The sequence below is a fragment of the Armigeres subalbatus genome, chromosome 2 (assembly GCF_024139115.2).
Source record: "Armigeres subalbatus isolate Guangzhou_Male chromosome 2, GZ_Asu_2, whole genome shotgun sequence".
In the NCBI taxonomy this organism is placed as follows: domain Eukaryota; kingdom Metazoa; phylum Arthropoda; class Insecta; order Diptera; family Culicidae; genus Armigeres; species Armigeres subalbatus.
In genome coordinates this window covers 248,091,057-248,106,053 of record NC_085140.1, presented here as the reverse complement: position 1 = coordinate 248,106,053, position 14,997 = coordinate 248,091,057, and the positions used below count along the sequence as shown (strand labels likewise).

The 14,997-nt window shown below is 44.5% G+C and overlaps 1 protein-coding gene across 1 annotated transcript in view; it reads left to right on the top strand.

Moving 5' to 3' along the window:
* Positions 1-14,997, top strand: part of LOC134212048 (uncharacterized) — a 472,480-nt gene that overhangs the window by 378,954 nt on the left and 78,529 nt on the right. The window contains 3 exon segments of the mRNA XM_062689549.1: positions 43-135; positions 3,001-3,807; positions 9,265-9,408. Of these exon segments, the coding sequence (XP_062545533.1) occupies positions 43-135; positions 3,001-3,807; positions 9,265-9,408 (1,044 nt within the window).

The following is a 14,997-nucleotide window of genomic DNA, read 5'->3' as shown; positions in this document are numbered from 1 at the left end:
GGGATTACGAGATTTTGAAATGTTGATTTCTTGCTTGTACAGGTACGAACGAACGATCAGTAACCGATTGTCGAACGACCGGATGCTCCGAAGGAGAATGCGTCCGAGACGGCACTCAGTTTATCTGCCGTAACGGTAAGTGCGACCTTCAGTTCCATAGTACTGATCCAGTATTTTTCTTTGTTTTGTTTAGAGTTTGTTTTTCGATAAAATGCGACTGACCCTCAGATAGTTAACCACTCCAGTTTAGCTGTCCTCAAGATAAAAAAATAATAATTCGACACCATTTCCATCCAAAATTCAACCAACAATAAGTACCCCAGTCACGGTCCGAATAATCGACCATAATTGTTTAACGATTTGTTTGAATAATTCGATTAATTCCTCCCCAACATTCAACAAAAAGCATTTGCATCGATCTTGACATAACTTGCGCCAACAGATGTCGCCACCATTCAATCAGTCGATTATTCTCATACAACATCTTTTATCGCTGGATAGTTGTCGAACTGTCACCCAATTCACCACCAAACCATGTTAATACACCATTTGCACAAGTTACAAACGAAAACCATCCAGCGTTAATCGATGATAAGTCATACAGATCTCATACCGTCTCAATTGGCTATATAAATATTCAAATAAGTACTGTGACTTTGGCATGAAAGCCGCACGTAAGACACAATCCCAAAATACATATACAAACCGAAACTATGTATGAGCACCTAGAAGTTAAGACCTTGTACAAAAGAAGCAGCACCGTTATCCCCTCTGTTTTTTCACGAATCACCTATTTATGGAACCCACCTGGTGAACCACCCTATTTCCCAATAGATGGCTAGAGATGTCGCTGTCATAATCGCGGTTACCCAATCTGCGCCCTCTTTGATTTACACATTTTGTCAGAAAGCTCCACCCCTGGATCTACGATTCGACAAATCGTCCACAAGTGGATCGTATGATCCAACCGCGCGCAGTCCCAGTTATTTTCCCGTATCAACAAAACAAACAAAACAACAACAAAAACTCTACAAACATCGATTTATTTTGTCTGTCTCACTCTCTCTTACTCACTTTTTTTTATATAGATTTTAGTGGTTATTTGAAGCGTTGAGTTTTGTTTTTACGTTTTATAGTTTTATAGTCCTAGTTTTAGTTTTTATTGACGCCTAACAAGAAATTATTTCAAAAGAACAAACGAAAGAGCGATTGTTTACGTTTCCGGATAAATTAAGTCAAAATCTCCTCAGGCAGATTGGGAACTGTGGACGGGACACTTCTCACATAGTTCATTGCTTGCACGTGTTTGGCTCGGGTTGTGTACACGAAATACACAGCAACACTCTCCTACAAACCTAATACACTGAAAGGAATGAAATTGGTTGTTTTGATTGGGTTTTCTTTGTAATTTTTTTTTTAGTTTTATCTAACTCCTGTTTGTCAGTATGATGTGATACGTTTGAAAATTGGCTAAGATTAAGTTTCTCCTATCGTTTTGTACATACAAATTTCCTCCTTCTCCTCTATTCTTTTTTCCAGTTCTATTTTTGTTTTTCATTTCAAATTCTTTCCTTCTCAATAGAAAAAAGTAGCAAAAAGCAACGAGTGTATTAAATTTTGTTTTTCTTTTTTAATCTCGATAAAAACAAAGGGCCGCCGAATACAATCGCGCGAATATGCGGTCGGTTTTGGCGTTCGAATTTCCAAAATTAGTAACTTGTTCGAGAACAAACAGAAAATTAACCAATGCCACAGTCGATTTACACCCAGTGTCTATCCCGGGCAGAGCGCATGTGTTGTGAGAAAAGAATTTTAAATTTTCGAAAATGTTTTGATCTCGCTTCCACAGTTCCATTATTCATTGCGTTAGATATTATCGCATTATCATTTCATCGAAAAGATATGTTCGAGGTCTATTTAGATTTAGAATCATTCATATTGTAGCGATATACCACAGACAAATAGACATAGTGTTTTTCAAGCTATCTAAATACCTGCTATTGCGTCCCTGTTGAACTACTGAATACTGCACCTTTGATTGTATGGAAAATATATTTGTGTTGATTTTTTCCATATAATCAAGGAAAATTTTCAATGGTTCAGAAAAACTTCAAAACAACTATTTTTAACCAGATTTTTTAGATACAGATTCAAAACAATGCAGTCAATGTTCAATGTTCCTAAAATAGTTCGGCTAAATTTTAATGTTAAATTTTATTCACGGTACAAACTTAAGTTTTTTTTGTTTGTTAAATCCTGATTGGAAACTTCATTAATTCAATACAAATCTCACTGAGCTTTCATCAAATTTCTTAATAACACTCAATAAAATTGATTTTCAAAGAATTCGATCTTCTGTCACTTAAACGATAAGTTATTATCGTTTTTATGTCAAATTATAAGGTTTTCGATCCATACGATATCACCGTAGATGAATATAAGTAGGAACTAATCAATGAACTATGTCTGTCTGTCTGCAACTCGACCAACAAAATAGGGCCTTCTGAACTAGATCCGTAACGAACATTGCATTTCTTACGTTTGTTTTGAAATAATTTCTTTAATTTTTTTATAATTCTGGATAGCAGTCCAGAAGTTTTGGGGGTAAATGGACCAATTCTTGGTTTGAGTTTGTGATAGACATATTTTTTTTGGAATTAGATTCTGCACCAGTATTTCGTACATACCGTACCCTTCGTTTGCTAGAACTGATAGTGATGCAAGTTATGCTGTATGATGCACCAATCCCTCAAAATTTCTTCTAAAGTTGTAAGAGCTTCATCGATAAGGACGCGCCCAGAGCTGCAGAGAAGACGATACCGCCAATAAGATATTGGTACATTTGCCCCTATGGTTACTTGGCATATCCACATACAGACTCAGCCCAAAGAACACACGTTCATAACCACAAACACACACACTCATACACACAAACACATTCCCACACCTAGTTACTATTCTTAAAAAATCCTGTTATTATCATCACATGAACATATCTAGACGAGTCCTGTGCGAACGATATGCAATGTCCCAATGAAAAGGCTTGTATCGGAGGAAAGTGCTCGGACCCTTGCTCGTTGCGAGGAGCATGCGGGGATAATGCCCTGTGCCAAACCGTGCTCCACCGTCCGCGCTGCTCGTGTCCCAACTGTTATGTAGGCAGACCCAATGTAGAATGTAAGCCCGACCCAAAATGCCAGGAAGTGAGCACACCGAAACCCAGCGATCCGAAGATCGTTTCGATCGCGTGCGAAACAGATAATGACTGTGATCCTACCCTAAGATGTGACGCCAGCGGGCAGTGCAGTGATCCCTGCACCATTCCGACCACATTCGTGTGCGATCCGAATAAGAAGTGCGTCTCAAGACGGCACCGTCCAGTTTGCGTCTGTAAACATGGCTTCATTGTCAATGACTATGGAGAACTGATTTGTGCTCCCGAGAAACGCGAATGCCATGGCGATGATGGCTGCGCCTCCAATATGGCCTGTATTGATGGAAAATGTTTGAATCCTTGTATGCCTTCGGCTACTAAAGGACCAGCCTGCCCGGAAGATAAGGCATGCCTTGTAATGGATCACAAACCAGCTTGCATCTGCATGAAGGATTGTAGTCCGTCGCTCTCGATTTGCCTGCGAGATAGCGGATGCCCAGCAGATCTGGCCTGTCGAAACTACCAATGCGTCAACCCTTGCGAAGCCACTCAATGTGCTGACGACACACCATGCTTTGTAGAAGACCATAAACCGATCTGTAAATTCTGCCCTCCTGGATTCGTCAGAGATGCCCATCAAGGATGTTTGAAAGGTAACATAATTCCAGAGAAATTAGCGGCGACTAGCGCAATGATAGAAGAGTTCTACCTCAAGTATATCTGTCTCTTTACTCTCTCAGATAATTAGGACCAGACTCCAGAAATTCAACTTCTTCAGACTCTTCTCTCTACTTCATCTACGATCTTCCTCTCTACTTCTGTATGTGTTACAATCACACTCCCTCCCTAAGTGTTACTTCCTCTTCTTCTAGATCAAAGTAAATCTAAGGACTTTGTAACAGGTCACCCTTACAACGTCACCACTCTCAGTCGACTTTATGTAAATTAGCCTCTATCACTTCCTGAGACCCGAGACTACCATTCTCGAGCTCTACTGTTCAACAACAACACTACCACGATCGGAACGTTCAAATCCGGAAACTATGACCAAAAGCGAAACCAAAAATGCCAATTGGAACCATTAAAACCAAATGCCCTAACGACGCCTCTACATTCACACACGCTCATGCTCAGCCAAAAACTTATTAAACAAACAAGCATTAAACAAATGCTAAATACTCACTCGATTGGCTCAAGAAATGCTTCATTCAAGCAGCGCCCTAATGCGGAAGTTGCCTACGATCTGCTACGTAGGCAACGTCCTTTGTTACTATCCCTAAAACACTGTCACTCATCTACACTCACATTACTATCACTACACCTTCCAATATTCTGCTTACTTCGAAACTATCATCTTCACCACTACACTGTCACTACTCCACTACTTTTACTACCACTTTTGCTAAACTTACTGTCAGACTATCTACGTGTAAATAATAGTAACTTGCATCAATGATGTGTCTCTCGTCTTCCACTCCTGACCTATTTGTACATAATTGTGACTGAACCCTATTTCTAATAATATTCGTATTCGTTACCTAAGTTATTATATTTATGTTTTTAACCTACAACACCAAATTACCACTTACCCTCCACAGCTACAGAAGCACAAGAACAAGATGATGAAGAAGTACAGAAGGTGGCGCCCGCCTGTTCGAAACACTCCGATTGCGGCGAACAGTTGCAGTGTTTAGCGGGCCGTTGTCTCGATCCTTGTAGGTCTGGTTGTGGTCAATCGGCTATATGCACCGTGAAGGCACACGTCCCCACTTGCACCTGTCCCCCTACCCACACCGGGAATCCCAACCGGAAATGCGTTCCCATAACCCCGTCCACTGTACCCACGGCGACCGACGACACTGACGGAACGACCGACGCAGGTAACACAACTACAGAGTCCTACGGCGGTGACGGCATCGACCGATCCGATGTGTTCAGCACGATTGAACCGGACCTGGATACCGCGAAAACCGATGCATCGCCCAAGACTAGCTTACCATCACCCGTAACAGATGGTCCGGCTGAAGTTTCCACCTTGACTGGAGATAATTTGTTAACTTCTCCTGTTAGGAAGACTTCAGTAACAACGGAAAGTGTTGATAACTTTTCTACCGAACGAACGACTGCTCCGTATTCCGAAGAGGTGAGTTCGCGAAAACCCTCGACTACGGAAAGTTCTTACGACGACAAGAGAACAACAACGATAGTGTCAGATCTTCCAGAAGTAACAACTGGAGACGAAGCTTCCGTTACAACGGGAAGTTCCAAAGACTCTACCGTTACTTCGTCGACCATTGGTTCTGCGAGTTCTGCTACAACTACATTAGAAACGGAAAGTCACACAGATCTTACTACAGAATCAGTAGCCTCAGTCAGTTCACATGAAGATACCACAATGAGCGCAACAACTACGCAAAATCCTACTGAAGAATTTGATGAGCAATCATCTCCGATGACGACAAGTTCAGAGCTTTCAGCAATGACTACCGAAAAGAAATTCACTAAAGTTGCAACTGAAGGGTTGTCAGATTCAGAAACATCAACTTCAAGTCCCAGCACACAGTCCATGACAACTGGCTCACTTGATGAAAGTTTTTTGACTCAAACGACAACGGTAGGATCTTCCAAACGAGATGATGAACAATCAACTGTAATGTCGTCAACGACAACGGAATCCACACAGGAAACAACTGAAAGAAAGATGCTCGAAGTGACAACTGGAAGTGTCATTACTGATTTAGAAACTTCATCAACTCTTAGTTATGAAAGCTCAAAAACTACTTTTTCGGACAGAGAAAGTCGCACAGACTCTACCACAGAATCATTAGAAACTAGGTCAACTACCGAAAGTTCTTCGGAGTATGATAAATCGTATGCGATGACATCACCATCAGGGTTTTCAGATGTAACAACTGACGAGAAAAGCGGCGAAGTGACAACAGAAACTATTAAGGACTTCGTTACTGATTCAGAAATCTCTACGACTCCCAGCTTCGAAGCATCCGCTACTACGAGAGTTCCCGTGGAAAGTCGTACAGACTCCACTACCGAATCGATCACAACTAGTTTAACCGAGATAAGCTCATTACTGTCGTCAACCACAGAAAGTGTTTTTGAAAAGGATGAAACTACAACGGTTACAACTGAAAGAAAGACCTACGAAGTGACAACTGACAGTATTAAAACATTTATGAATGATTCAACAATTTCAGCAACTACCAGTTATGAAAGCTCTACTACTTCAAGATCAGACACGGAAAATCAAACAGATTCTACTTCAGAAGCGATAACACATAGTTTACCAGAAGAAGGTTCTCCAATCTCGTGGACTACAGAAAATGGTTTTGAAACAGATGAGATTACAACGGCTACTACTAGGTTTGACAGAGAGAATCAAACAGACTCTATAACAGAAGCAATTACAACCGGTTTATCTGAGGGAAGTTCAGCACTCCCATCGACTACAGAAACCTCTTCTGAAAAAGATGGACTTGTAGCGGTTACAACTGAAGTAAAAACCTTCGAAATAACAACTGAAAAACTTACAGACTTAATTACTGAAGTGGATACTTCAACAACTCCCGGCTTTGACAGAGCAAATGATAGTCGCACAGATTCTACTACAGATTTATTGACTTCCAATGTACCACTCTCAACAGTTTCCGAAAGTTCATTTGAACACGATGATAAGCAGTCGTCTCCGACGACGTCAACATCAAAGTTGTCAGAGGTAACAACCGTCGGAACGCAATCTGAAGTTATAACAGAAAGTACCGTTACTGAATTGGGTACTTTATCAACTTTGAGTTTCGGAAAGCCTACCACTATAACCGGTGAACCAACCGAATCAACAACAATAACATCATTGCAAGAGGGTTTAGACACTTCTACAAGTGAAATCACTACGGGCGTTGATATGGAATTATCCACAAATATCCCATCTGCTGAAGTTCAAAATGTAACTGAATCTTATACTACGGAACAGCCGTATTCATCCACACAGAGCTCTTTCACGAAACCGGCTGATACTCAAACAAGTGATTATACGCCCACTACCGCGGAAACGCAATCAACACCGCAGGATGAATCAACCACAACTCTACCATCTACTACCTCCAAATCTCCTGGAACCCTAGTCAAACAGGACCGCAAAACAACTGAACTGGAAACCGAAGTCCCTCCGACCATGCTCACTCGACCGACCACTCTTCCCGATGTATTAGTCGACCGCAGTAGCACAACCCAGCGTTACGATGAATTCGTACATCAAGAAGCTACCGTCAAGCCGATCAAGGACCGAAAGGAAACTGAAACCGTCATCTACGACGTGGACATAAATACAACCACGCAGTCCTCTCCCGGAGAATTTACCGTAGATGAGGAAGACGACCGAAGCATTCCCCTTTCTACGGTTGCATACGAAGACAAGGACGAAGATTACGACTATGATAGTGAGGAAATTGTAAACAAAGAAGACGAACCATCCAAGACGACAACCAGCACTCCGAAGAGTACTGAGTCGACAACCGACACCAGGGAAGGTAGAGTCACTGGAAGTACCGAACCATCAACCGCTTCCACAATAAGCACAGACGATGGTCCAACAACAACTCTAAGCACGACAGTTGTGGAAGAAACCACCACACCATTCGCCAAGACCTCAACCACTACCGAGGGCTTCACCACCACACCAGACAGGGTGATAACGAACGTGTACGATTTTGCAACGACCATGGCGCCACTTGTTCCCTCGCAAGTGTGCTTCACAGATGGAAACTGCTTGCAGAACGAAACCTGCGTCGACCGTATGTGTATCGATCCGTGTCGGTCCGCCAATCCTTGTCCCCGCGATATACCCTGCCTCACCCTGAACCACCAGCCGAAGTGCATTTGCAATAAAGCTGACCCCGTTGATTCAGCCAATTGTATAGAAGAATCAGGTAATATATTCACTGAATCTCTCCTAGTCGGTTGTCCGATGGACCGATACGAGCTTTCCCGCATCTAAACCGCTGCTGCAGAATACTCGTTGAGTACACTTTTTCCTTCCCGGACAATCGGGGTTCATGCGGGGTCCATTCATACGGTACCTGAATCCACCGCATTGGAACTCATTCACAACTTCCATTGGAATGCATCATCCAATATCAGTCTTGATCAGGTTGGGGAGAGGTCCATCTATCGTAGTGCATCCTCTATTCTCGCCTCTGTCTGGTCCATCCCTACTCGCAGGTACCTGAAGCAACGGTTAGAAGATGCGAAGCTCTGCGATCGGATATTCCGTCGGGTCAATCTTAGAGAAATCCTGAATGGCACAAAACTTGCTGCAACTCTCTGTTAGATCCTGAATCATTCCTCTAGCAATGTGGCACCCCAAGTGCAGAAGCGCCTCATTGTACTGCAGACCAGACAACTGCAGCCGCATGAATTATTATCAGCGAAAAATCAATCGACATCCACATAGCAGACTGTTGAAGGCCCATTCTTGTACTCTGCTAGCAGCATCCCAATATATCTATCTATCTCTGGCTATAAAACGGTGTCGAACTCACTTTTGGTATTTTCTGGCTCTATTCCAGTAGATCTTCTGTAAAGTTACGGAACCGGTGAACCGTGCACGAACAGGGAATTTATCGGAAGCGTCGTGAATAGTGCATGTCGTGCGAAGTACGAAACCAATGATCTCTTGTTGTATTCTACCGTAGCTGTAAATGTTCAGTGTACATAACTGATCGGTGATTGGGATATTGTTTTACAACTTACACTAATACCAGGGAAAACACACTTTGCTTTGACCTACTGCTTATGTCTGCATGAAGAAGTAGCTTTACGTAGCTGGAATGCTTCGCTTTGTACTGCTTGCGTAGTCCAAATACCCATTCGTAGTCGTGGTCATGCATAGAGCTTAGAACCGTAGCGCAAATGTAGGAGTAGCACCCCATCAATCTCCCCCCGTAGACATTTTCATTGCCAACTCCCTACTCAAGTTTAGTTACATAAATATCGTCAACTTCCATTACAGTAACAATAATGTCAGATGATGAAGCATCGAACGATCGGGGGAACCCGCTACATGAGTCGCACTAATATCATTTTGTACGATTTTGCAGAAATTGGATGTAGACACAGTGACGAGTGCCCTGCGGAACGGTCCTGCATCAACGGAGCGTGCATCAACCCCTGCCAGGCCGGCAATCCGTGCGAAGCCGGGCAGGAATGCGAGGTTCAGAACCACGAAGCGGTGTGCATCAAACGTGAGTAAAATATTGGAGCTGTTTTTGATCAGTAGTCAGGATAAATTTTGAACGCGGTAGTCCTCACCCCAGTCCGTGAGAAACAGTTGGCGAAGGGAGAAGCAAGTGTCTTCGTATTGACAGTTTAAAAGCTCATCAGCTGATTGTACGCTAGAATCAGTCAAGCATGTCAGATGAACTTTAATTTTTATGAAAATTTGTCCGCCACGTGGTGGTTTCTGGCGGCGAATGCTTTTATAGCACGTGCTATTTATACTGCGGATAAATTTAACACTTGGAAAATGATCACGAAAGTTCTAGACCAGCGGTTTTCAACTTTTGAGACGCTTTCATTAAGTTACGCCCTATTTTTATCGCTGTAAATGAAAATAAGCGTATTTCATAAGATATATTAAAAACGGACCTTAAAACTAACGGGATATATGACTCTCTAATAGCCTATTTAGATTACGACATTTAACTCCTTTTTCCTTGATTGGTACATTTTCCACTGCGACCAGCTGGTTGATCTATTGTGGCAGGCCCCATACGCCATTTAACATAATAAATAACAAATTGGCATCAATTTATTATTTATCATGATATTTATTATCATAAATGGCAAAATCTGAATAGACTATGTCTGGAATTTTCGTTATTTCGTGAAATTTTCCGGTTTAAAATATTTTTATACATCAAGCTTTCACAGGACTTTGAGAACTTTTGGAGGCTTCCCTAAGAGAAAGCTCCCAAGCCTCCTGAAAGTAGGATTCCGAACCTCTTGACAGGCGGCTTCCAAACCTCTTGAAAGGAGGCTTCCGGGCATCTTAAGAGGAGGGTTCGGAATATCTTGAAAAGACTCTTCTCAGCGTCTTGAAAAAAGGTCCTTGAAAAAATGCTTCCGACCCTCTTGAAAGGAAGCTTCCGAGCCTCTTGGAAGGAGGCTTCCGAGCCTCTTGAAAGGAGGCTTCCGAGCCTCTTGAAAGGAGGCTTCCGAGCCTCTTGAAAGGAGGCTTCCGAGCCCCTTGGAAAGGGAGAGAAGGCTTCTAAGCCTCTGTGAGGAGGGTTCCGAGCCTCTGGAAAGGAGGCTCTGAGCCTCTTGAAAGGAGGCTTCTGAGCCTCTTGAAAGGAGGCTTCCTGAGCCTCTTGAAAGGAGGCTCTGAGCCTTCTTGAAAGGAGGCTTCCGAGCCTCTTGAAAGGAGGCTGAGGCTTGAGCCTCTTGAAAGGAGGCCTGAGCCTTCTTGAAAGGAGGCTTCCTGAGCCTCTTGAAAGGAGGCTTCTGAGCCTCTTGAAAGGAGGCTCTGGAGCCTCTTGAAAGGAGGCTTCCGAGCTCTTGAAAGGAGGCCTGAGCTCTGAAAGGAGGCTCTGAGCCTCTTGAAAGGAGGCTCTGAGCCTCTTGAAAGGAGGCCTGAGCCTCTTGAAAGGAGGCTCTGAGCCTCTTGAAAGGAGGCCTGAGCCTCTGAAAGGAGGCTTCCTGAGCCTCTTGAAAGGGAGGCTCTGGCTTCTTGAAAGGAGGCTTCCTGAGCCTCTGAAAGGAGGCTTCCTGAGCTCTTGAAAGGAGGCCTGAGCCTCTTGAAAGGAGGCTTCCTGAGCTCTTGAAAGGAGGAGGCTTCCTGAGCCTCTTGAAAGGAGGCCTGAGTTTCTTGAAAGGAGGCTTCCAAGCCTCTTGAAAGGAGGCTTCCTGGAGCCCTTGAAAGGAGGCCTGAGCCTCTTGAAAGGAGGCTTCCTGAGCCTCTTGAAAGGAGGCTTCGAGCCTTGAAAGGAGGCTTCTGAGCTCTTGAAAGGAGGCTTCCGAGCTTCTTGAAAGGAGGCTTCCTGAGCCTCTTGAAAGGAGGCTCTGAGCCTCTGAAAGGAGGCTTCTGAGCCTCTTGAAAGGAGGCCTGAGCTCTTGAAAGGAGGCTTTGGAGCTCTCTTGAAAGGAGGCTTCGAGCTCTCTTGGAAAGGAGGCTTCTGAGCTCTTGAAAGGAGGCTTCTGAGCTCTTGAAAGGAGGCTCTGAGCCTCTTGAAAGGAGGCTTGAGCTCTTGAAAGGAGGCTTCTGAGCCTCTTGAAAGGAGGCTTGAGCTCTCTTGAAAGGAGGCTTGAGCCTCTTGAAAGGAGGCCTGAGCCTTCTTGAAAGGAGGCTTCTGAGCCTTCTTGAAAGGAGGCCTGGAGCCTTTGAAAGGAGGCTCTGAGCTCTTGAAAGGAGGCTCTGAGCCTGAGGCCTGAGCTCTTGAAAGGAGGCTTCGAGCCTCTGAAAGGAGGCTTCCTGAGCCTTGGAAAGGAGGCTCTGGAGCCTCTTGAAAGGAGGCTGAGTCTCTTGAAAGGAGGCTTCGAGCCTCTTGAAAGGAGGCTTCCGGAGCCTCTTGAAAGGAGGCTTCCTGAGCCTTCTTGAAAGGAGGCTTGAGCTCTTGAAAGGAGGCTTCTGAGCCTCTGAAAGGAGGCTTCCTGAGCCTCTTGAAAGGAGGCTTGAGCTCTCTTGAAAGGAGGCCTGAGTCTCTTGAAAGGAGGCTCTGAGCCTCTTGAAAGGAGGCCTGAGCCACTGAGGAGGCTCTGAGCCTCTTGAAAGGAGGCTGAGCCTCTTGAAAGAGGCTTCTGGAGCTCTTGAAAGGAGGCTCTGAGCCTCTTGAAAGGAGGCTTGAGCCTCTTGAAAGGAGGCTTCTGAGCTCTTGAAAGGAGGCTTCCTGAGCCTCTTGAAAGGAGGCCGAGCTCTTGAAGGAGGCTTCTGAGCTCTTGAAAGGAGGCTTCCAGCTCTGAAAGGAGGCTTCCGAGCCTCTTGAAAGGAGGCTTCCTGAGCCTCTTGAAAGGAGGCTCTGGAGCCTCTTGAAAGGAGGCTTCTGGAGCCTCTTGAAAGGAGGCTTCCTGAGCTCTTGAAAGGAGGCTCTGAGCTCTTGAAAGGAGGCTTCTGAGCCTCTTGAAAGGAGGCTTCCTGAGCCTCTTGAAAGGAGGCTTCTGAGCTCTTGAAAGGAGGCTTCTGAGCCTCTTGAAAGGAGGCTTCTGAGCCTCTTGAAAGGAGGCTTCTGAGCTCTTGAAAGGAGGCTCTGAGCCTCTTGAAAGGAGGCTTCCGAGCCTTGAAAGGAGGCTTCCTGAGCCTCTTGAAAGGAGGCTTCCGAGCTCTTGAAAGGAGGCTCTGAGCCTCTTGAAAGGAGGCTTGAGCCTCTTGAAAGGAGGCTCTGAGCTCTTGAAAGGAGGCTTGAGCCTCTTGAAAGGAGGCCTGAGCCTCTTGAAAGGAGGCTTCCGAGCCTCTTGAAAGGAGGCTTGAGCTCTTGAAAGGAGGCCTCTTGAAAGGAGGCTTCCTGAGCCTCTTGAAAGGAGGCTTCTGAGCTCTTGAAAGGAGGCTCTGAGCCTCTTGAAAGGAGGCTTCTGAGCCTCTTGAAAGGAGGCCTGAGCCTCTTGAAAGGAGGCTTCCGAGCTCTTGAAAGGAGGCTTCTGAGCCTCTTGAAAGGAGGCTCTGAGCCTCTTGAAAGGAGGCTTCTGAGCCTCTTGAAAGGAGGCTCTGAGCCTCTTGAAAGGAGGCTTCTGAGCCTCTTGAAAGGAGGCTTCTGAGCCTCTTGAAGGAGGCTTCTGAGCCTCTTGAAAGGAGGCTCTGAGCTCTTGAAAGGAGGCTTGAGCCTCTTGAAAGGAGGCTTGAGCCTCTTGAAAGGAGGCCTGAGCCTCTTGAAAGGAGGCAGCTCTTGAAAGGAGGCTGAGCTCTTGAAAGGAGGCTCTCTTGAAAGGAGGCTCTGAGCTCTTGAAAGGAGGCTGAGCTCTTGAAAGGAGGCTTGAGCCTCTTGAAAGGAGGCTTGAGCTCTTGAAAGGAGGCCTGAGCTCTTGAAAGGAGGCTCTGAGCCTCTTGAAAGGAGGCTTCTGAGCCTCTTGAAAGGAGGCCTGAGCTCTTGAAAGGAGGCCTGAGCCTTGAAAGAGGCTTGAGCCTCTTGAGCTCTTGAGGCCTGAGCCTCTTGAAAGGAGGCTTCCTGAGCCTTGAAAGGAGAGCCTCTTGAAAGGAGGCTTGAGCTCTTAGGAGGCTTGAGCTCTTGAAAGGAGGAGCTTCTTAAAAGGAGGCTTCCGTGCCTCTTAAAAGGAGGCTTTCGAGCCTCTTGAAAAAAAAAGCTCCCGAGTCTCTTGAAAGAAGGTTTCCGAGCCTCTTAAAAAGAGACTTCCAACTCCTTGAAAGAAGAATTCCGAAGAATTCTTGAAATGTGACATCCCAGCATTTTAAACGAAGGCTTCCAAGTGACTTGAAATAACAATAACTAAATGGAGAAGGGTTGTTTGGCCGTAGGTCGTTCGACTGAAAATGTCATTTGAGCGAAAGGGACATCCAGCAGAGAAACTCAGTTGGCCGAACAGGTCAATTGACCGGTAATGCCGTTTGATCCAAATGATCGTTTGTAAAAAGGGACATTTGGCAATACCACAGAGAAACAGACGTCTCACTCAACATAAGTTCCATCGTTCACCTTTTTAACGATAGATTCAATTTTTTGTAAGTGGTCAATCGACCACCGATGGCGCTTCAATCAGATTCGCTTGCGTTTGACGTTTGCACACTATCGCCATCTGGTTGTCGTTAGTTCACTCACAGTGCATTTAGCATTGCGCGATAATGTTTCCATAACGATGACAATACGATACGCCGAGAATGTCATTTTAAAGAACAGGTCAATTGGCCGAAAAGCTCATACAACCATAAATGTGTTTGTTGAATGAGTCATGAGTGGGGAAATGAGTTTTCCTGCCGATTGCGCATTCCGTGGACATCAGTTCAGCTAGTGCAAGAAAAAAGACATAAATAGGGATATTGTGCCTCCTTGAAATCTGGCAACACCAGCTGCAGTGACAACAAGAAGAAAGATATAGTTCCAAGTTATAAGAACAGCAAGGATGTGAAGATTGTAGCAGTGAAGAACATCCACCAACTCAGTGAACGAACATCCACAGGACCACCCTACGACCCTGAACAATGGTTATTTTATTTATTTATGGCCGTGTGGTTAGTGTCGATAGGCATTTAATCACATTGTGCTGCGAAGTGTGGGTTTGATTTCCACCTCAGTCGCAAAACTTTTCGCAAGCCAAAAGTGTTTGGTAGAGCCAATGGACGTTGCACGCTGGCCCGTTGTCTGGTGTTGTGCTTCCTTCAAAGAGCGAAATGCTTACTGGAAGCATCGAATGTGCAGTAACTTGAACTTATTCTAAATAAAGAGATTAAACAATAATTGAGAAGTGAGAAGAAAGAAACAAAAAGTGAGAAGTGAAACGTTCCACTCTTCACATCTCACCTCTCATTCTTCATTTATCACTTCTCAATTCTCACTGTGAAAAGTGAGAAATGCGAAATAAGGAGTAAGAAATGACTTCTTAATTGCGCATTACTCACAGTGAGAAGTGATAATGAGAAGTAAGAAGTGATGAGTGCAAAGTGAGAAGCAAGAAGTGAGAAATGAGAAGTACGAAATAAGACATCTCACTTCTTACTCCTCATTTCTCGTTTCTCATTTCAAGCAGTCACCTTCTCATGCCCCATTTCTGTCAAACAATTATTTCACTTGTCATAAGACGAGTTTGTACAGTCCCATTTAATTCCACCACTTAATTGTACCTTGGCAGATACGTATTTCGACCTCAACAATAAGGTCGTTTTCAGTGTCTCG